The following is a 21,420-nucleotide window of genomic DNA, read 5'->3' on the forward strand; positions in this document are numbered from 1 at the left end:
TCAATAAAATCAAATAGAAAACACAAGTTTCCAATGAAAAGCAAAAGGCGATATCAAAACCTAAAACGTTACCACTTTGGAAGAGTGAAACCTATGACGAACAAGAATTTGTATGAATGAAGATATAAATGCTAAAATAAACAGAAATTATACGAAACAATGAAGTCTAGCTTAAAGTCAACAGAACTACTACAGCTACATGTTGTCGCCTTCTCAGACCCTGTGAAAGTCTCAACTCTAGTATTTGCGCCTGTCATTCGCGCCTTACGAAAAACCGTATACATTGCTTAATTTGAAAGTTTTGATTAGCCCTGATTTTTTAACGTTTGAAACGAATATTTTTTTAAAGGCTGAAAATATTGATGGAAATTGGTGGTATATTAGCAAGGTCGTAAGTAGGATTTTTTTCGTGGGGGGAGGGGTCTTACAAATTTTTTTAAAAACGTATAACAATTTGTTAATATGCATTTTGGCTAAGTTTTTATGAGTTGAACAGTTTTTTTGGGGGGAGGGAGGGAGGGAGTCAAACCCTGTAACCCCTTCTAAATACGGCCTTGCATATCAGACAAGTAAAATAAACAGATTGTCACAAATATGCTAAGGTACTTGTGTAATTTATTGGTACTTGTAATTTATTTCAGTGCTTCAAAAAAGCCAGGTATCAGTCTAATCCCTCAAAGTTGGTGTAGCACACTTTTCAAATTCCCATGGAAACGTCGGTTATATCGCTTCCAGGCAAGTCCGTCAATGGCGCCTTTGGTCGGCACTTGATCGGCACATTCTTTAGCCGCATTGTATTACCGTTTGGAGTATTATATTGAAAAAAAAAACGACAAATTTTCCCACCATATATCTTGGAAAGGTACTTGTGTATTATCCAGAACACATTCAAGAAGTTTGCTGTGTTAGGTCTGAGTCAACCCGGTTTTCCTCTCACATTCGATTATAACTAGCTTGTTCTTTCATGAAATAAATTATGATGGAGGTACATTTTAATTAAACATTTAATACCTAGAGGTGTTTAGGTTAGGTATTTGATATAATCCGTTCTATTTCTATCATATTTTGGTATATTTCATTATGATTAACCTAACTTTACTTCTTGTGAGTTCTGGATACTATGCAAATACCTATAGACAAGCATATGGACCATGCATATTAGACAAGTAAAACTAATACCGAAAGTAAAAACTGCCTAAAATATTTTCGTTTTCATTAAAGCACAAATTGCATTCTAGCCTTTGGCGAGGTTTAAGGGATGGGGAGGAGTGATTAAAAAGGTGAAAAATATCAATGAAAATAATTTCATGTTAGATTAGTAGAACTAAATAGATAGTTACAGATTTACAGCTTTAGAAAGGAAAAAATTCCGTAAAAGACTGAGCAATACTTGAACTTCTTTATGAATTTATAATATAATTAAAATAAAAGAAAGATTTTTTAAATATATTCGGTTCTAAATTGAAATATGTGCTAATTTTCTATTCTAAAAAGCTGGGATGGGATAGGAGTAACTTGGTCCCCAGGCCCTACAACTCTGATGATAACCAGTTTGCAACCAGACATTAAATTCCCACCGTTTTGTCAAAATTTTAACTATGAAACTTTTGTTTTAAGATTGGCTCAATGTAGTTGCATTAATTGACGAAAGCTTGTAGGGGGGAATATATTTTCCAGGGGAACTTATGTATTATCCAGACAAACTTAAGAAGTGAATTTATTTTAATCACATTGAAATATACCAAAATAGGATGAAAATATAATACTTTAGTGACAAAAATATGAAAAGTACAAGGAAGAATTATGGAAAATAGGCCGACCAGAACGCATTATGTTGAATGCATCTGCACCGTAGTCTATCTAAGGAAAGAATAAGCTAATTATAACCGAATACGTGAAAACAAAAACGGTATTGCTCAGACCAAACAATCCAAACCCGGGGTGTGTGTTCTGGTTAGTAACTTTCCAAGATATAGGGTTGGCAAATTAGCCTTTTTTTCAATTCTTTCAAATTAAAATACCAAAAAAGACATTCTTTAATGAAAATACCCCCCCCCCCCCCCCGAAAAAAACGTAGTTTATTTTACAAGATTTGTGGGGGTGGGTTAAAAATCATAGAAACACATACCCTTTTGTGTCCTCAAATTTACGTCACTGGCTTTTCGGATAATATGGAGCCATTCCAAAGAGGCTGCAAGCAAGTGTGCGACAAAAATTGCAATTTCGGCCCTATATGAAACAAAAAAATCGATAGGAATTAAGTATCATTTGTAAAACATGCACTTTCGGGTTTTTATTGAAGTGAACCCCCCCCCCTCCAATTGACCTTTGTACAATCACGAGCCAAAAGAGACGAAACATGCACATACTACGTAGTTGGAGTTGAGTTAGGCGGGAAGGAGTTTTACTTGTTTACCTGGTCTCTGCTCTGGCCTCGCCAACTTGTAGACTAAAACCCCTGAACCATCTCTTAACATACCCGCCTTTCTTCAAAATTTATCTATGAAGCTTTTGTCTTAAAAAGGGGCATTTGTATTATTTTTGGCCTTGTCTCGGGGCTGCGTGCATCATGTTGTCCTTGGAAACATATCTTATGTAACTTTCGACTATTTTTGTCAAAACGCATATGTCGAAGTTTTTATTCATAACCCTAGGACACTTAAAAACGATTGCGTTAAATTGACATTAAAATCCTCTTATTTAATTTCCTAAAAAGACCACTAGATTGAAAATTTTCGATCGAATGACACCCCCCCCCCTTAGCTTCTTGCAATCACTTGTTCTATATTATGAATCTGAGAAAAGGAGACATGTCGCTCTTTACCGAAACAATTTTATTGGGTTTCTTTTTAACAAATTACAGCTCGATTTCAAACATGAAGGGATTAAAATAGGTAGATATAATTTGGCCCATTGTACGACTGAGTTTTATAACCTTCTCTATAAACATATATTCTTTACGATGTGTATGTCATCACAAGTCAATGGTTTTATTAAAGCGCCTTTGATTATGAGACTTCTGCCAATGAAGCGAGACTATTAGGGCAACAAAATTCAATTTCGTTACTTGTCTCCTCAGTCTCTTTTAAATTGTTGACTTTTTCAGATTGTACTAAAGAGCCCGCAGTGATGTTAAGAAAATAGTCTTTTGGGATTATTCCTCCAAAGCAAAAGATTTGTGCTCTCCGAAGGAGCCCCACAGAGATCATAAGTTTAGTTTTTATGTGTTATAGCGACCACACAAAAGAAGTAAAGTAAGGTTAATCCTAATAACACACACCAAAATATGGTGAAAATGTAATGCTTTTGTTACAAAATTATGGAAGCTACGACAGAGAATTATAAAAAGCAGGCTGCCCAGGACGCATTATATTAAATACATAACCTAACAAGCTCAATATATTAAATATTTAATTAAGTTATACCTGCATGGCAGTTACTAAAAGTACCATACAGTCTCAATTAACTTGTTGCCTAAATAACTATAGAAAATACTAATGATTTTGGTTCTCTTTTACTGTTTGTATCTATTTACATGAAGAACTGGTGATCAAGCCTTTGATTTGGACACAGTTTCACAACTGTGGCATTTCAATTTTGAATAATAAGAACGCTGAATATTTATTCTTCATGTCTGGTTCACTCATTAGTTATTTTGTGGAACCTTTGATTTTTATCTATTTTACAAGTTTTGTATCTATAAAATTGTTTTTCTAATTTATAAATAATTTATTTTTTTCCACAGTGACGGAGGTTTAATCTACGAAAGGTAGGCCCTGTCAACGTTGCATGAGCCATGTTGAAATGTAGCACGAAATGCTGTGATTGTTACCCATTGTTGTTTTGATGTTGTTTTTTTTTTTCAATTTTTACCCATAATTTCCCTTTGTATTTAGATATTCGATATTTTCAGAAGCCAATCTGATAAAATCTATTTTTCTTTGAGGTGTTAGCACTGAAGCACCTAGTAGACTCCTAATTATGTAGATACACTGGAATATTCTCTAAGTCTAAGGGTAAGAAGAAAAAAATGTATATTTGTACACCAAAGTGTTTTCATGCATACTACATACACTACGTTCAATTTTACTAAATCTTTTCTACATATCTTTAAGGAGATTTACCAAATACACCAGCTAACACCAAACAATCCCATACTTTTCTCCTTCAGATAATTGGTATACTAAGTCAAACCAGTGATGAATCCTCTTTTGCAATTTCTTTCCCGCGATTTGTTTTTATGGATTTGTTTTTATGTGTTTACGTTTTTATGGCACTTGGTATTAACCAAGTGACATATAGCGATCGCAAATTCTGTCGGTCTGTCGGTCTGTCTGTCTGTCCCGGTTTTGCTACTTTAGGCACTTCCAGGTAAGCTAGGACGATGAAATTTGGCAGCCGTATCAAAGACCGGACCAGATTAAATCAGAAATGGCCGTTTTCCCGATTTGAACATCTGGGTGAGAGTGGGGGGGGGCAATTAATTCGGAAAAACAGAAAAAATGAAGTATTTTTAGCTTACGAACGGGTGATGGGATCTTAATGAAATTTAATGTTTGGAAGGATGCTGTGTCTCAGAGCTCTTTTTTCAAATTCCGATCAGATCCGGTGACATTGGGGAGAGTTGGAAGGGTGAACCTAAAATTTTGGACAACGCTTAGAGTGGAGAGATCGGGATGAAACTGGGTGGTAAAAATAATCATAAGTCCTAGATACGTGATTGACATAACCGGAACGGATCGGCTCTCTTCGGGGAGTTGGGGGAGGAGGGTTAATTCTGAAAAATTAGAAAATGAGGTATTTTTAACTTACGAAGGAATGATCGGATCTTAATGAAATTTGATGTTTAGAAGGATATCATGTCTCAGAGCTCTTGTTTTAAATCCCGACCAGGTCCGGTGAAGGGGAAGTTGGGGGGGGGGAATCAAATCTTGGAAAACGCTTAGAGTGGAGGGATCGGGATGAAACTTGGTAGGAAAAACAATCACAAGTCCTAGATACGGGAGTGACATAACCGGAACGGATCTGCTCTCTTTGGGGGAGTTGGGGGGAGGGTTAATTCTAAAAAAAGGAGAAATGAGGTATTTTTAACTTACGAAAGCGTGATCTTATCTTAATGAAATTTCATATTTAGAAGGACCTCGAAACTCGGATCTCTTGTTTTAAATCCCAACCGGATCCAGTGTCATTAGGGTGGGGGGAAATCTTGGAAAACGCTTAAAGTGGAGAGATCAGGATGAAACTTGGTGAAAAGAATAAGCACAAGTCCAAGATAGGTGACCGATATATTCGGACCGGATCCGCTCTCTTTGGTGAAGTTGGGGGGGGGGAGTAATTCGGAAAAATAAAAAAATGAGGTACTTGTAACTTACGAACGGGTGATCAGATCTTAATGAAATTTGATATCTAGAAAGATCTTGTGCTTTAGAACTCACATTTTAAATCCTGACCAGATCCGGTGACATTGATGGGAGTTGGAGGGGGAAACTGGAATTCTCGGAAAACGTGAAAAACGAGGCATCTTACGAATGGGTGATCGGATCTTAATGAATTTTGATATTTAGAAGGACCCCTTGATTCAGAGCTCTTAATTTAAATCCCGATGGAGTTGGCCATATTGACCTCTAACTGGTTCATTTTATTCATAGTTGGACCAAAAAATGGAGCTACAGTTTGAATCTTGTAGTGTTTCAAATAAATGATTAAAACGATTTTTCTAGTCAACCCTCATTTTACATGCTCTTCTAGGTTGAATCAGTGGTGAAATTGTACTTAAAAATCTTATATGAATTCAATTTGAATCCATCGTCCTTAGGATATTATTACAAAGAAACCATCATCATAAAACCAGTGTATTAAAACAAGGCGTATCCAGGATTTGTGTTCGAAGGGAAGGGGGGTATAGAAAACGCCCAAAAAATTGTTTTTATGCATTTTTTACGTTTTTATGAGTCGGACAAAAATTGTCAGAGGAGGGGGTTCAAATTTTGAGCTCTCCTCCCCTTGGATATGATCTTGTTCTTAAACACTGGCCATGATGGTATGCCAACCGATCTTTTGAGATTTTGAAATTCGAACGCCTAGCTTGGATCACTAAATCTTACAGAATTGTAAATCTTTAAAATGTAACTTTCCAGTTTAATAATTAATTACTTATAATATTTAATGTACAGGACTGTCTGCCTGTCAGTAAAAAAAAATTGTTGGCTGAATATACAAAAAATAAAAATTGTTAACAACTGTCTGGTCAACTATTGACATAAGTGAAAGTCTTCCCTCTCTTCGCAACCTAGCGTACATCTCTCAAAGATCTCAAAGTACATCATACATCTCAAAGCATAACTTGTTCCGCCATGCGTGGCATCTCTATGTATGGTGTATGCCACCTTGTATGCATGGTCACATACTGTATGCACCCTGTTAGGCATGGTAACATAGGCATTAATTTGCTCATCACCAACTAGTCTTCTAAAAATTGACTTTGGATGTTATCCTTGTTGGAATATTGCTGCCCATATGCTGTCGTGTTTCCGGATTGAATGTCGCATTCCTGTTCAAGTAACTGCTTAAACTAACGCAATTGGGAGTCGGCGAAAGATCTTTCCTATTTAAGATACACAGTAAAATGCAATTCTGAAAAAAAGAGAAAAGGACACTTAATATAATCAAGGTAACATTGTCGTTCTGAAAAAAAAAGCCCAGGTGGCTAGAAATTTTACGGCGATATTTTTTTCATGACGTTTCTCGAAATACATAAACATTTGCATAGTTTTGACACGAGGTTCCGAGAGCCATCAGGTGAAGCTCATGGCTTCATATGAATTGTTGATACAGTACGTAATCGAACTCAGAACATAAGAACACAATAGAGTCTCTTCAGGCATGGTCTCTTCATAGAATTTCCGGTATAACTGAAAACTTCCGGTGAAAACACATATAAGTTCCAGTAACATATGGTATCAGAAAACGATGGTAGAATTTTTACGCTGAATTCAAATAGACATTCAATCTGAATTTAAAATGCCTTACGTAATTCTAAGATAGGATAGCCCCCTCCAACTTAAAAGGAAAGTGGGTTAAAGAAGTAATTTTCATGTTTTCAACCTCCTTCCCCCCCGCAGGAAAAATCCCTTGACGTCTCTTCTCTAAGAGTGTCTGTGCATTTGAGAATTGGATTTCAAATTCACATCCGCCTGTATTTCACGAATGTTTCGTCTGTTCTTGAAATATCTTTACCTGGAATTTGTTTTTTTCTACCATGATTCCTTTATTTTATGACAAGAAATCTTTTGTGTGTCGAGCAGTATATTTTTTCTCTTTTTTAAAAGCATCTTTTACTCTTTTCTGGATGATTTGAAACCTGACATCAGCGCTCCTTTTTTGTTATTGTCTATAAGATCTTGAAGACTAAATAAGTGATTTGCTTCTTTAAAGTTTTTGAGAATTATGCAAACGTAAACAGATCCTGTTTCATCGAGGAAAAAAACAAAGAAAAAAGGTTTGTGATTCAGTAAAATGAGTCATTCTAAGGCCAGTAAGGTTTTTTCCTGGCCCTCGCGGTTTTTTAAGCAATCAAAGAAAAAACGCTCCCTATTATGTAACAAATACCTGCATATTATAGAAAGCATTTCCTATTATGCAGCAAACACCTGCATCTTGAAGAAAATGAATAATACTTTCGTCTCGAGGGAAATGCTGTTAAACTTCTTCGTGATCTTAAATCCTTAAGGACGAAAAGAGTAGTGAGTATATGTGTCTTTAAAATTGGAACCTCTCACTACTGATATCGATAACTGTCGATTTATCAGGATTTTTTTTTTTTGTAATTTCTTTGGTAGATATTTGACGAACCTAAAACGCATTGCCCTACGCAAATGAAGGGTTTCTTCCTCTGTATAAACGTATGTCCTGCTTGTTTTCTCTGAGCTCGTCGATTTTCTCTTCTAGTTTTAAGCAAACAACTTAAAAAGCGTTCTAAGTATAGTTGTAACTTAGAATTTAATCATACTACTTTTCTTCTATGAATGCAGCTGGGGAGCTCTTTGTTCCTAGAATTACAAATAGGCACTTTGTTAAGAAAAAGGAGAAAACATCTAAGCCCCCTCATGCACTTGTGGTTTGTTTCTGGTTCTGACTTGTAGAGCCAGCTCTAATAGTGAAACAAAACCCGAATCAATTGTACACCAGAAATTGACAAAATCCGAAAATAGGAAGAGGCTAGAGCAAGGTGCATGCTTGTTTTTGTCCAGAAATTGCATTAAATTTGCATGCCATTTAAGCTAGCCCCCCCCCCCAGTATGCAACAAATGAATCGTAATGCACAGTGTGTCATGGCTCCGAGGAGTTGGTTCTCTAATTACTCCAGCGTTGGCATAGTCTCTAATAGGGAACGAGAAATAACCATTATAGTCTCTATAGCAGGGTCTGAGTGTCTAATGCGTTAAGTACAATTGTTCTGCATATCATGAAGTAAGAACTGTTTTCTAACTTAGCACTGTCCAAATACCCCCCCCCCCTCCAATGTGCAAATATATAGCCCATATGATATATTTTCCAACTATTCTGTCACTTCTCTGTCCTGTCTCACGCTAAGCTAAAAGAGACTAATGAAAAAGTCGGTTCTATATTGCGTCAATGAATGAACACTAACAGTAGGCGGAAATCTGTATTTCGTTATATAAGAAGTGGTCAGTGGAATCACTGACGGCCCTACACTAAGCTTACTATTGCCTATATTTTACTTTCCTTAAAAGATATTCATAATTAAATTAAAAAAAAAAAAAACTGTACGAAAAAGCACCGGGTAGTGATCAGCTCATTATTAAGGATGTAAAACCCCATCAGGTTAGATTTGAGTTAAAAGATTCTGGACTATTTTTTGACGGATCATGATTTCCCTCCCCTATGTCCTATGAAATAAATACGCCTTTGCAAATAAAAACAATAGCTAAGAAATCACAAGACAAATTTGAATCAATTTGTACTCTATAAAAAAAGTGGCATATGCCTTTCTGTTTTGGGACATCAATATTATTACTACTATTATCAGCGGTAATTGTCCTATAATACCAGTTCTGTTTTGTATAATCTGAATTCCCGACCTCCTCTTATGCTTGACTGTCTATAAATCATCGATATTCTTTTATAAAGGAAGGGGGTGGTTCGTTCTAGTGGTTTTAAAAGCTTGTTTCCGTTTCGAATCAGGTTACATTATGTGAAGCAGATTGATAGGAAATTTTTTCCCTATTGTCTCATCCCCCCGCAATACCTTTAATTTGAAAATTCCAATGTTGATAGTAAAGTGAAAAATAAAATAGATTTAACCTATCAGTAAATCTTGAAGCACAAGTGATCCCAATTGGTACTTTAAAACTGCCAAATGAAAAGGGAATGAACGAGTCGATCTTCCATCGATTTGAATAGTGGAAAAAAAAGGAAAGAAATACTGAGGTAAATAGTCACGATAATTGGTAACGAATAAAATCCAAAGCCAGAAGAAACAAATGCTAAAAAAAATGTGCAGCAAAATCAGGCTTAGAAATCATTTATGAAAAAATCTTCTTTTTTGAGATATATATAATGATGTTTTTCTTAGAAAAAATCATCATTTTTGAGAAGAAAAATATACATCCCCCCCTGAGTCTAGTGCTTATTGTCAAATGCTGCTATTATCGTTTCTTCCGAATTTGTAGAATCAATGTAAACCAATACGAGGTCTAAAGAGTTCCTTATTGAAAATTGGGGTTCAGTTGGCTTCCTACATGTTTTCACATATATTCATACCTATAATCTTGGGGCTGTCTTCTGCCAAAGTCTCTATTTCTTACAGTTTTTAAGAAAATTGCATGTTTTTCTTATCATCTTCAGTACGGAAGAACTAGATGAAGACACATACTTTGGTTTGACGTTTTCTGAAGTTCGTTATCTTCCCATCTTTGCCGGAATATTCGGGTTTGTGATAATGTGTATCTGTAGGCTACTTGGTTTTGGCTGCTGGAAACTAGTAAATAGTTTTCACCACTGTAAATATTAGATCGCATTCAAGAAAAAATAGTACACGGTTACATTCTAGCTGCACCTCTAAGTTCGCCATGCTTAGATTAGGTCCATCGTTAACTCAAATCAGTGCCTTGTGTAGATGCTAGGTCCTGACAGAGAACAGCCACATGTAACCCTACTGTTTCCACTTCTATAATTTTGCTGTAGATTTGAAGTCTTAGGCCTGCCAAGGAGTAAAAAAAAAAAAAAAAAAAAAAAAAAAAAAAAAAAAAAAAAAAAAAAAAAAAAAAAAAAAAAAAAAAAAAAGACTGCTTTATGTTGCCTGTTTTCATTATTGATTAGTTGTGCGTCAGGCCGAATGCCTTTCCTATGTTTATATGTTGATCCAATAATAGTTACCATTCCCGGATCAATTTCAAATGACGTTTTTTTTTTATTAGAGTTTTTTTTTTCAAAACGCGTTTTAAAATGTTCTGATACAACGAGCCATAGTTTGTTCTTTATTATTGTATCCACTTCTGCCTTTTTTTTCGTCCTGCAATACATTTATAAATTGTCTAATTTAATTGTTGTGTTTGTTGTTTATTTCTTATTTATGTGTTTATGCACTTAAAATAAAGTCATTGAATGCTTGAATATTACCAGTTTTGATCCTCTAAAAATAACTGAAGAAAAGCATTGGCATCATGCGTTCATTCTGAGCTGAGGATCGGTTTTTTTAATTACTAATTTTAAACAAAAAACATCGGTACCTACAAATGTAGTCTTCTCGAGAAACAATAAGCTATGGTGAACAACTTATACAATGAAAAAGTTATTCTTTGAGCTTGAAGCAGAAGGAATGAAATGCTAGGCCTGCCCCATCCCCACTCCGTGGGTGCCCATGGGACGAATGTCAGAAAAAGTTAAGGCGGTTGAAAACAAGATTCATGGTCACTCTTTAAAATGCATTTGGACTGTAACATGCCAACGACACTGTTGACTAGTGGCTAGATAAACTTTAAAAGCAAAGGAAGAAAAGGTTGGAACCACGGAGTCTAACGCGGATCCCTAAAGCCCAAAGGCAAACTAGTATTAGAAGAAAATCTTTAGAAAAGGTCATATGCTGATAAAAAAAAAACACGTTTCAGTTTGAATTCTTACTCATTTCAAGTTAAAATGTTTTATAAACCGGTGTTTGATATAACAAACCTTTAAAAAACCCGTAGGTCTACATACCAAGGTTTATAAGGGTTTTGTGTAAACCCATGTAGTCAAAATGTTTTAAACGTGTAGCGGTCTTTGACTGTCCCTCGATACTAAGAGAATATGGTGTAACGAGAATATAAACTCCTTGAAGAACTAAGAAAGTATAGAAGGGCTACTAGGGAAGTATAGAAGAGTTACTAGGCAATTATAGAAGGGCAAATGGAAGTATAGCAATCTCCAATTAACCTTGGTAAAGAAAAATCTAAATAATAGTTGGTCGGGGGAAAAACCCAGAAGAATCCTGGTACTCATAAAATAATTATCCTTTACGATTTCTTCATCAAATAAAATTTATTTATTTATCAAATAAAATAAATCAAATTCGTCAAATAAACCAATAAAATTGGGATTATCCCAATCAGATGGCCAAGAAACATTTTGGGTGAACATTATAGTCCTAAAACTCTTAAAAATTGTTAAGAATGATCAACATTTTCAAAAGCTTTAGATGCTCACATGGTAGACAAAATATTGGATGCATTTCCGATAACGAGTTTCTCTAAGTTACAACAATTCAACTTGGAAATGATTTGTTTTCCGTTTTCTAAAAATTTTTTTTTATAGTTATTCTGTTTGTCTATAATGAATTTTTTTTCAATGGAACTGTCAGAACAAAATAGTGGAATTAAAATTGAGAATGACAGGATTTATTCTGTTCAGGAGTATCATTTTTCCATGGAAATATCCTTTTTTGTGTCTCCTTGTTAGAAATGTGATATATTTTAGCGGTAAATTAGAATTGATATTTTTAACGAAAGGAGAAGGTTGGCTTTGTTTTATACTGGCTTCTTTCTTAGTAATCCAAAAGTATTTATTATATCTTTCATAAAATAGATGGCAAAATCTGTACTGATTCATATATAATTATTGACAATTTTATGTATTGGCTCTCACACATGTATTTGTAATAGATGGAGAGAAAGACTGAATGGAAAAGAAATAGAAAAAGGGTCAAAGCTTCAGCACTATTAAAAAGAATATTCAGGGATTTATTTTATTCATAGATATTTCATTCGATTCATTAACAGGTCGATTCATAGATATTATCGACAATTTTGTGTATTGTTGCTCACGTGTGTATCCTTTAAACCTGAGAATCCTCCAAAAATTTAATTTCACCTCTTTTCCTATGTATATTTCTCATGTAAAAATAGTTAATATTCAGGAAATTACACCGTTGTGCTTCTCTTTCTCTGGATTACTTAAGTTAGGACAAGTGGGTAATTTTAAATTGTTAATGGTACTCTATCGTCGTTTCCCCTCTACGTTGGGCTTACCATCACAAACTGTTTGTGAAAGACCAATTCGTGTCTTGTATTTTGTGATTTGATTTCCGGACACTCCATAAGATTTTAAAGTAGTAATTTTTACTGTGCTAGACGTTTCATGATTTCTTGTAGATTCCACACAAGTTAAAGAAAAAATGATAAGTTCTGTACGAGGAGCGTTTCTTCCATCACTAAATCACAATCTGACGTTTTGAATCGTTTGTTGGCTAAAATAGAAGGAGATAGATATACAAGAAACCTGAATTATGAGAATATTGCTTTTAAATGTCGGAAGTCAACAGCAAGTGCAGTAATTTATTATTATGCATTTCAAAGGCTTATTCAAGAAAGAGATTTTTTTATGATTGTTTAGATGGAAGATGACTGAAATTGACAAGATCTAAATATCCTTTTAATCCTGCTATTAGAAAAAATCCTTTTAATCCTGCTATTAGAAAATCCTGCTGTTAGAAGAAGGAAAAAACAAAATTTGAAGTCTTTCTCTTTGATCCCTTCACAAGTGGGGACCTGTTTTTTTCCTTTTCTGCTCGTTTTTGTACTATATATTTTTTAGTACTATATATGTGTTTTAGAAAGTGAAGCTCAACTACGAATTTTTTTTACAGGATTTTTACCGAAGATGCAACTGAGGATGACGGAGATAATGGTGATACGCCTAGACGTCAGCTATTTTTTAGTTCCGTCCAAGAATCTGATTCAGGTAATTATACATGCCGTGCAACTTATACCAGCTCCCAAACGCTGAGCGCATCTGTCAAACTTTCCACTCGGGTGCCAATCAAATGGATTGACGTTCCTGCTGAACAGCACGCCACACTAGGAGAAGAATACAAAGTAAGGTGTATCGTGAATGCCAATCCTGCACCACAAGTCCGTTGGCTTAAGGATGGGGTTGCTATCAGTAAAAGTAAGTTCATTATCATATATACCTCTTTGCGTTTAAAATAACCGCTATTTTATTTTTTATATATTTAGTGTGTAGATTAGTCTGGTTAACCTAACGAGACATAATTCATCTGGCTGGATGCAGAAATAGCCAACTTTTGTCTTTTACAATGGTTTTTAACGTGTTCTTGCTAATTTTTTCTAGCGAAGTTATCTTTCTACAAAAAAAAAAAAAAAAAAAAAAAAAAAAAAAAAAAAAAATGTAAAGCGCTCGATAATCCAAAACAGATTATGTGTATTTTCTTCTGTGATTCGGTGCACGTATGGCTATTGACTCTGCCGTATTTATTGCTGATGATTGAACTATGTTTCGTTGTCTCCATTTTCATTCATTGAATAGAATCGCTTATCTAAATTTCATTTACCGCTCAACAAAAATACACTAATAAAAGGATATGCGTGTACTGTCCTCCACACAGGATAAGTTAATGCATACAAAAAATCATAATAAACTAATTTATACAGAGTGGTGTTTTCAGGTAGTGGGTTTTAAGCGTGTTTTGAGCAAGTTCAACAAAAAATGTTTTCAGGTTTTCAGAAACAACAAATGTTTTCAAATGTTCCCTGTGTAAACCAGCAAAACGTTAAAGCACTTTCATCTTACGGGGTTCCAAGGTGTTGAGAACGTGAGAACGGGCTCTTCAAAATTGTAATGCATTAAAATAGTATGGTTGAACACGGGTTCTGAGAAGACTTCGCCGCGTTGGATGTGGGTGGCTTAAAAATAAATCTGAGTTAAATCTAGCGTGCTCTGCTTTGTGATGGCTGTACTGCTTTCATAATGTTGACGTGTGGGACTCCCCACTTTGTATCGTTACTGCCCATGTGTTCTGTCAAAACATATACAGTTTTAGGAGTTTTTTTTTTTGTTTTTTTTTTTTTTTTTAATAGTATCACCATGTATAAAAGAAAATGAGTTCTCGAGTGATTACTGTCAGTCCAGTTAAATGTGCTAAGTACATCAAAATAATCATATAATTTTTCTTTACTTATCTGTTATAGCGACCACACTCAAGAAGTGAAGTTATGTTAATCCTAATGAACTATACCAAAACGTGATGAACATATGACACTTAAGAAATAAATTTGGGCTATATATTTGCACATTAGGAGGGGGGATAAATGATAGCGGGTGTACATGCAATTTGTGTTAGCTACAATTACTCTGCATATTATGGAGTAAGAATTATTTTCTAACTTCATACTGTCCAAATACTTTATCCCCCACCCTAATGTGAAAATATACTACCCAAATTATCTAATTCTAATGTATTCTGTCACCCGTCACTTGTTTTTCAGCTGAGCGTAGCCTAATTGTCCCTTAATACTGACAGATGAAACCGGTTTGTTTTCGAGTTATATACAGCATAATCCTTGAGTGGTGTCGCTATAACAGATAAGCACCAGTTTTTCAAAATAATAAGTGAGCCTCTCTAGTTATTTCTTATTTGTCTGATTTGCAAGCGTGTTTGTTTGCATAATGTTGTTATGTATAGCTATTTATTTTACATCCAGTTACTACTCATTCCTCCTTCATGATCTATAAACTTTTTAGTTGCTTCCCTTTAAAATAGCGACGCCGCGTATAAAAAGAAACGAACCCCACACTGCTTGTTGGCCATCCGGTGAGATAACATAATTCGCGGAAATAAATATATAAGTTTAGAAAAATAAGTTGTGTTTTGCAGTTAACATGTTTTGATTTGAGACGGTCGTGCCACTTCATTATATTGTTATGTGGGACTCTTAAGACTTGCAAACGTCACTGCCTACTACTCCGTCATGGTCGATAAAGATTTTAGTGACCTTTTTATTATATTGACGCCACGTATAAAATGAATCTTGCAATGCTTGCTATCCCTCTAGTGGGATAAGATAGCACTTAGGGTTAATCGTCTAGCTTCTCCAAAAAATAAGTTTGTTTACAAATAATACTTGTGTGCTTTGATTCTGTCATAACCTATTTTAGTAGATTTGGAACTATGCTTAATAAAATTTGTTATTTCTATTTAAATAAAAGGTTTTTTGTACCTCACTTCTTGATTTACTAAATGAAAGTGTTGACATATTTATGCAATAATATGAAAAAAACTTCGTTTTCTTAAAGAGTTAAAGAGGCTGCGTCCCAAAGTCGAACCTTAAAACGTACAGGAATTAGAAGAGGCAGTTGGGGGGCTGCCGCCCCCCAAACCCCCAGCTTTTAAAGACTCTTTTGTACAGGTTTTTTGTTTTTTTGCTAACCCCCCGCTCTTGGCTTCGGAAAGGCCCTCTTTTAATTAAAAAATAATTGAAATGAATGAATAATGGAATAACTTCAAAAAATGTTAAACACAAGAGGACAGGAGAACCATTGCGCCGAAACTAGTAATTAGTAACAATGAAGTCCCCCCCCCCCAAAAAAAAAAAACTGTACAAAAGAGTCTTTAAAAGCTGAGGGTTTGGGGGGCGGCAGCCCCCCAACTGCCTCTTCTAATTCCTGTACGTTTTAAGGTTCGACTTTGGGACGCAGCCTCTTTAACTCTTTAAGAAAACGAAGTTTTTTTCATATTATTTCTGTACGTTTTTCTACAATCCATGGTGGATGTAATTTAATAATTCCTGTACTCCTCGTACAAGAATTAGGAGAGGAACTTGGGTGGCTGCCCCCCCCCCCGCTTTTAAATCATTGTATAAAATAGAAAAAAAAAATAGATAGAATGACCGAAATGTTTCTTTTGCTCATAAGAAGCTAATATTCTGTTATCTCTCAAATGATAAGCTGTCCAGGTGTTATCAAAATTTTTTTGATGTTGTGAAAAAAAACCGCCCGTAAGGGACTTGAACCCTTGATCCGAGGATTAAAAGTCTCACGCTCTACCAACTGAGCTAATAACTTGCATGTGTGTAAATATAACTTCTCAATAGCTTTTAAAAATTTCAAATTAACATGGGCTCTTATGGAGAGAAATCCGTTAATTAAATAGCTAATGGGTGGTTTCTGGAAAACAGGGAAGGAGTTATCGGATCAAGCTGAAATTTCGCGGATAAGCTCCTGGGCCGTAGGGGACCTTAACTTGTGAATTTCAGCCCGATCGGACAACGTTAAAGGGGGGCTTGGGTTGACAGGTCGAAACTTTCGGCCATATTTTCCCCATGAAGGAAAAGTTGGAGGGGGATGAAATTTTGCAGGTTTCTTAGTTGGAGCTCGGGCTACGAAATGCATCCCTCCCCATCCGTCTGCGACCACTGGAACCGAAGATCGCTTAACATTGTCGTGTGTCGCCTCTTTATAGAGGCACGAGTGTGCCTCCTTGATAAAAAAAAGGAGCAAACAGAAATAATGAAAAATGAAATCTGAAAACCAAGTTGTTCAAGAAAAATTGGAAGTATACATCTTCAACTTTTGTCTGAGGTTTCGGAGGATTTTTTTTTGGAACAGGATTAACATTCTGAACCCAACATTTTTTTTTGCCACACCTCTAAATTTTTCCTCAAAGAGGTTTTCCTTCAGGCCGATATTTGGCGTGAGACTTCATTTGTCTCATCTACTTCCTTTTGTGTGCAATAGATTTTATAATGTATATAATATATATATATGTATATATATATATATATATATATATATATATATATATATATATATATATATATATATATATATATATATATATATATATATATATATATATATATGTATATGTAATATTATATATGTTATATAATATTTTATACAGTGTATAAGCTTGATTGAACAATAGGTATAAATTCAAGGAAAAATTTCAATGGGTAAAGGTTGGACGTTTTCTATCACATTCCAACCAAATACCTTTTATTTAAGTATTTTAAGTTTTTTTTGTTAATTGAAGGTCTAGATTATATTTTCTTGCAGCATATTCTCAAACATGTTTCTAAATTAAAGACAAGCTCAGTTTCAGTGAATTGCAAGGCGCTAACCATACTGATTATCTTTGAGAAACTAGTGATTCCGCCCATTAGAAAAAAGAGTACAGTGAATGAAAATAAGGTCGGTGAACCCGTTCTTCTAGGATTCATAATTAGAGCGAAAAAAAAGAAAGAAAGGAAACAACAATTATCATATATTCCAGTAAGGTGTCTTTATTTTCTCATACAAAAAACTATAATTATTCATATATATTATTTATTTATATATTTATTATTTGTATACATTTACTTTCACATAGTCTATGGGGCAAAGGTAACATATTTTTTTATTTCCTGTTGGGACTGGTATTCCCTATTTTTACGGAACGTATTCGCTAGTGCAAATGCTTCCTGGGGATAAAGACCTACCAAAGGGACTAGATCCTTTAGTTCAGGATACAAACTGGATTTTGAGCTGAATAGGTCATTATCGGAAGGAATTTCATAGTCGTACCTTGCTTTTGGTCTTGGCGATATACTTTGTAGGCAGCTTCATTTTTTTTTCGAAGTGCTCCTCACAATGTTGAGTTTTCAGACGATTACACACGATTTATCTTGGTCATTTTGACTAGAATAAAGGATATTCTGACGAGTATTCTTAAATGAGGTTGGGTCAGCAAATAGTGAACGGTGTTCTGTATTCTAGGAGGAGATCCATTCTTTGCTGTTTTACGATTATTATTGTTGACTATATAATATACTTCAAGTAAATTTTATATCAATATTGCCATGGCCACTGCCATGGACGGCAAATAAAAGACAAACCATACCTGTTGTAAGCGAAGCTTTTCAGAAAATGGAAGGTTAAGAACAGTTTCATTTAGACAAATTTAAGGTTTATGCCATTTTGAACATGTAAAATTTATAGAGACTAAAAGTGGCCGTCAAAAATAAATGGTATTGTAAATATTTATGATTTTGAGAAAAGGAACAACAGTACAAAAACGGACATGATCCTTTTTGGTAAATATCCTGACGACGAGAAGCTAGGCACCCTATAAAATCTCCCTTTTTCATTCCTCGCCAAGGTTGCATCAGACCAGATCCTCAAAATACATAAATTGAACTGTAGCTCTTACGTCTCTCAAAGTTTGGTTGAGATCCGACCGTTTTTTCTGGTGGGTATCCTGATGACACTGATTTATGGACCTCCATTCCCCCTCCCTCTGCTCAAAGCTTGAATTATACTGAAGACGCCCTCATAAACAGCTAGGATATTTACTCCCACTTCTCACGAATATTGATTGAATTCTGATAACCCGTTTTGTTTGATGTACTGATGACAAAAGCTTATGGACCCTCCTCTCCAAGAGGATGCCCTATTCTTTAAAAAACTCGAAAATAATAACCTTGCATATGAGCAACTAACTTTAAAATGATTTTATCCTGCCTTCAGCCCTGCTCCCCCCGGAATATCCCTCTGACGTCCTACTCCCGCTAAAACTAAGGCGTTTATGCTTCTATAACTCATAGTTCCATGAGGTAAATCGCTAGGTTGTTTGTTCTATATTTGAGGCAAATTAGTATCCGTAATCTAAAGATCAGCAATCCATTGTACCTTAAATATCAATTTCTAGGTTTATTTGATTAGTTCTAGGCTAATTTGACAGTAAGTATATCCTAAGAGATACTTAGTAAATATACTAGGAATATTTTTCCTCTTTTTTTGTGATTTTGACTGGTCGTGATCTGGACCAAAAAGAAAAAAGAATAAATCTGTTTTTTGTAAGCAATCAGTGATTTGTTTTGCTGGAAAATGCTATATTTCTTACACCTGAAGTTATTGTATGTTCTAGGATGGAGACATAGTCACCAAAGCCGGGTTAAAGGTAGGCCAGTAGTAGCACAGTATACCTTCTGTTCACCGATTTCTTAAATGTAGTGATCTTTGTCCTACCTTCTTTATGCATTTTTGCTGTCTCTTCACTTTCAGTCTTTCTCTCTTTCAAAATCTGCGTCTACAATGAATAATGCTGAGTGTAAACTTAAAGGTAAACCTTCAACTGCGTTCCCTTGAGTTTTTAAACCAGTTTGATGTTTTTCTGTTTCTGTTTGTTTTCTATTGTTGTTCAAATCCTTTTATGAACTTTTTTTCAATCTTGATAAAATTACAGTTACCCCTTAGGATCCAACCTCCCTGAACTGTAATAATTTTCCCTTGAGATTTATTTGACCTGTGAGACACATAATTTTGATTTTTTCAACGTATTTTGTAACCTTTTAAAAAATACGGAGCAAAAAACCTAATTCGTATACGAATAAAACTAAGTATGATCTGTCGAATGCTAGTGACATGGTTGCTTCAGGTTGAGGCCTAACAACCGTAGGATTGCAGAAAAATAATATCAAAATGTTGGACAGTGAACATAAGCCTTAATTTATGATAGTTACCAATCAGTACCATTATTCAAAAAGGTTTTCAGTCCGCTTTTGAGAGAAATCAGCGAGAAAACGACATATTCCCCCAGGAATCTTTTTCAAGTGGTGGAACATATTAAGGCCTTTAGTTCATGAGAGGTAGGGGAAGCTGGCCATGATTGAGACAAGATATATTTCAGCACCTCTTCTTTAAAAACCATATGACATAATTCTGTGGAGCATATACCAAAATAACAGTGTTTGGCTGTCAATTTTTTCAGATTTTTAATTTTAATATCTTACTTTTCTTGCTTTTTTATAGGTTTTGATTTTTATAAATCTAAAAAATCTAGTTAATCCTTAAAGTTTTCTCGTTAAATGTCTAAAGGCGTTTTTGCTCTCCTGCAGAATCCGATTAGATGAATTGCACACTTATGTATAAAGGTGCGCATGTAGCTCACCCATTTATGATTTTTGACTGCCCCCCCCCTAAAAAAACAACTCACAGTTAAGTGTCTATCTGTTGCCATTGCATACAGACACCATTTTACGACGTATTAGAGAAGAGGTAAGACTTGGACTATTGTCTAAAATAATCACGTTTTTATGTCACATGTTTTGAAAAGTTTGAAAAGTAGCTGCATCTTGAGAAATAGTATCTTTCAGGCACAGCTTAGATACAAATATACAGTTATGAAAACTCGATTTATTTTTGGGACTCAGTGCGCGGTAGCGATGCTAGAGGCTGGAGACAGGAAACTGGTATTGGTATCTAAGCTGTGTATGCATCAAAATAAAATTGTGTTCCCACCTATGGTGTTGTAGTACGATCTACGCGTCGGAGTGCGGGCTTGGAGGAGGCGCCAAGTTCAGAGCTCTGTACCAAAAGCTTCTCATGGGCAAGATAGAAGTTTTCATAGCTGTATTTGTATCCAAGCTGTGCTCCTAGGTTTCTGTGTGGGATTGAGATGTACTGAGGAATGCTTTTCAAACCGGTTCATGCGTAGTAAATATGTTTTCCTGAACATGCTACAGTATAGTTCAATAATAGTGTTTGTTTTTTGTTTCTGAAAATTCCTAATATTGAGTCAAGCTGTTGGTTGTTCAATGCTCTTTTTTGTTTTCTTTTTTCAGTGTCTGTTTGAAGACCTATCAGCTCTTATTTTTGTATTTGAAGGAAAGAAAAAATAGTGAAAAGCAAAAAAAGTAAACCAAGTGAATGAGTAATTATTAAATCAAGCTGTTGGCTGTTCATTGCTCTTTTTTTTAGTTAATGTATTCAGACTTTCCAAATCTGATTTTTTTTGTATTTGAGGGAAAGAAATACAGAAAAAGCAAAAAAGTAAACCAGTGAATGAGTAATAGTTAAACCAAGCTGTTGACCGTTCATAGATTTTTTTTTTTTTTTTAGCTACTGTTTGAAGACCTTTCAACTCTTACTTTTTGTATTTGAGGGAAAGAAAAACAACAAAAGCTTTAAAAAAGTAAACCACGTAAACGAGTAATAATTAAACGAAGCAATAAAAAGTTTTTCTAACCATCTCAGTCCGGCCTCTACCCATTTTAAGTTGAAATTTGAACTGAGTTCAAGAAGTTGGTTCCACAGCTGGTTGACTGCTTAATTGAATCTTACTTGTCGGTCACTGTTCTCTTAAATAGA

The 21,420-nt window shown here is 34.9% G+C and overlaps 1 protein-coding gene across 1 annotated transcript in view; it reads left to right on the forward strand.

The window, feature by feature from the left end:
- Positions 1–21,420, forward strand: part of LOC136029646 (fasciclin-2-like) — an 83,369-nt gene that overhangs the window by 9,735 nt on the left and 52,214 nt on the right. Inside the window, exons 3-5 of the mRNA XM_065708147.1 lie at positions 3,746–3,769; positions 13,142–13,443; positions 19,199–19,231. Of these exons, the coding sequence (XP_065564219.1) occupies positions 3,746–3,769; positions 13,142–13,443; positions 19,199–19,231 (359 nt within the window). The remainder of the gene's footprint in view (positions 1–3,745; positions 3,770–13,141; positions 13,444–19,198; positions 19,232–21,420) is intronic.

Source organism: Artemia franciscana, chromosome 7 (genome assembly GCF_032884065.1).
Source record: "Artemia franciscana chromosome 7, ASM3288406v1, whole genome shotgun sequence".
NCBI classification, from domain to species: Eukaryota; Metazoa; Arthropoda; class Branchiopoda; order Anostraca; family Artemiidae; genus Artemia; species Artemia franciscana.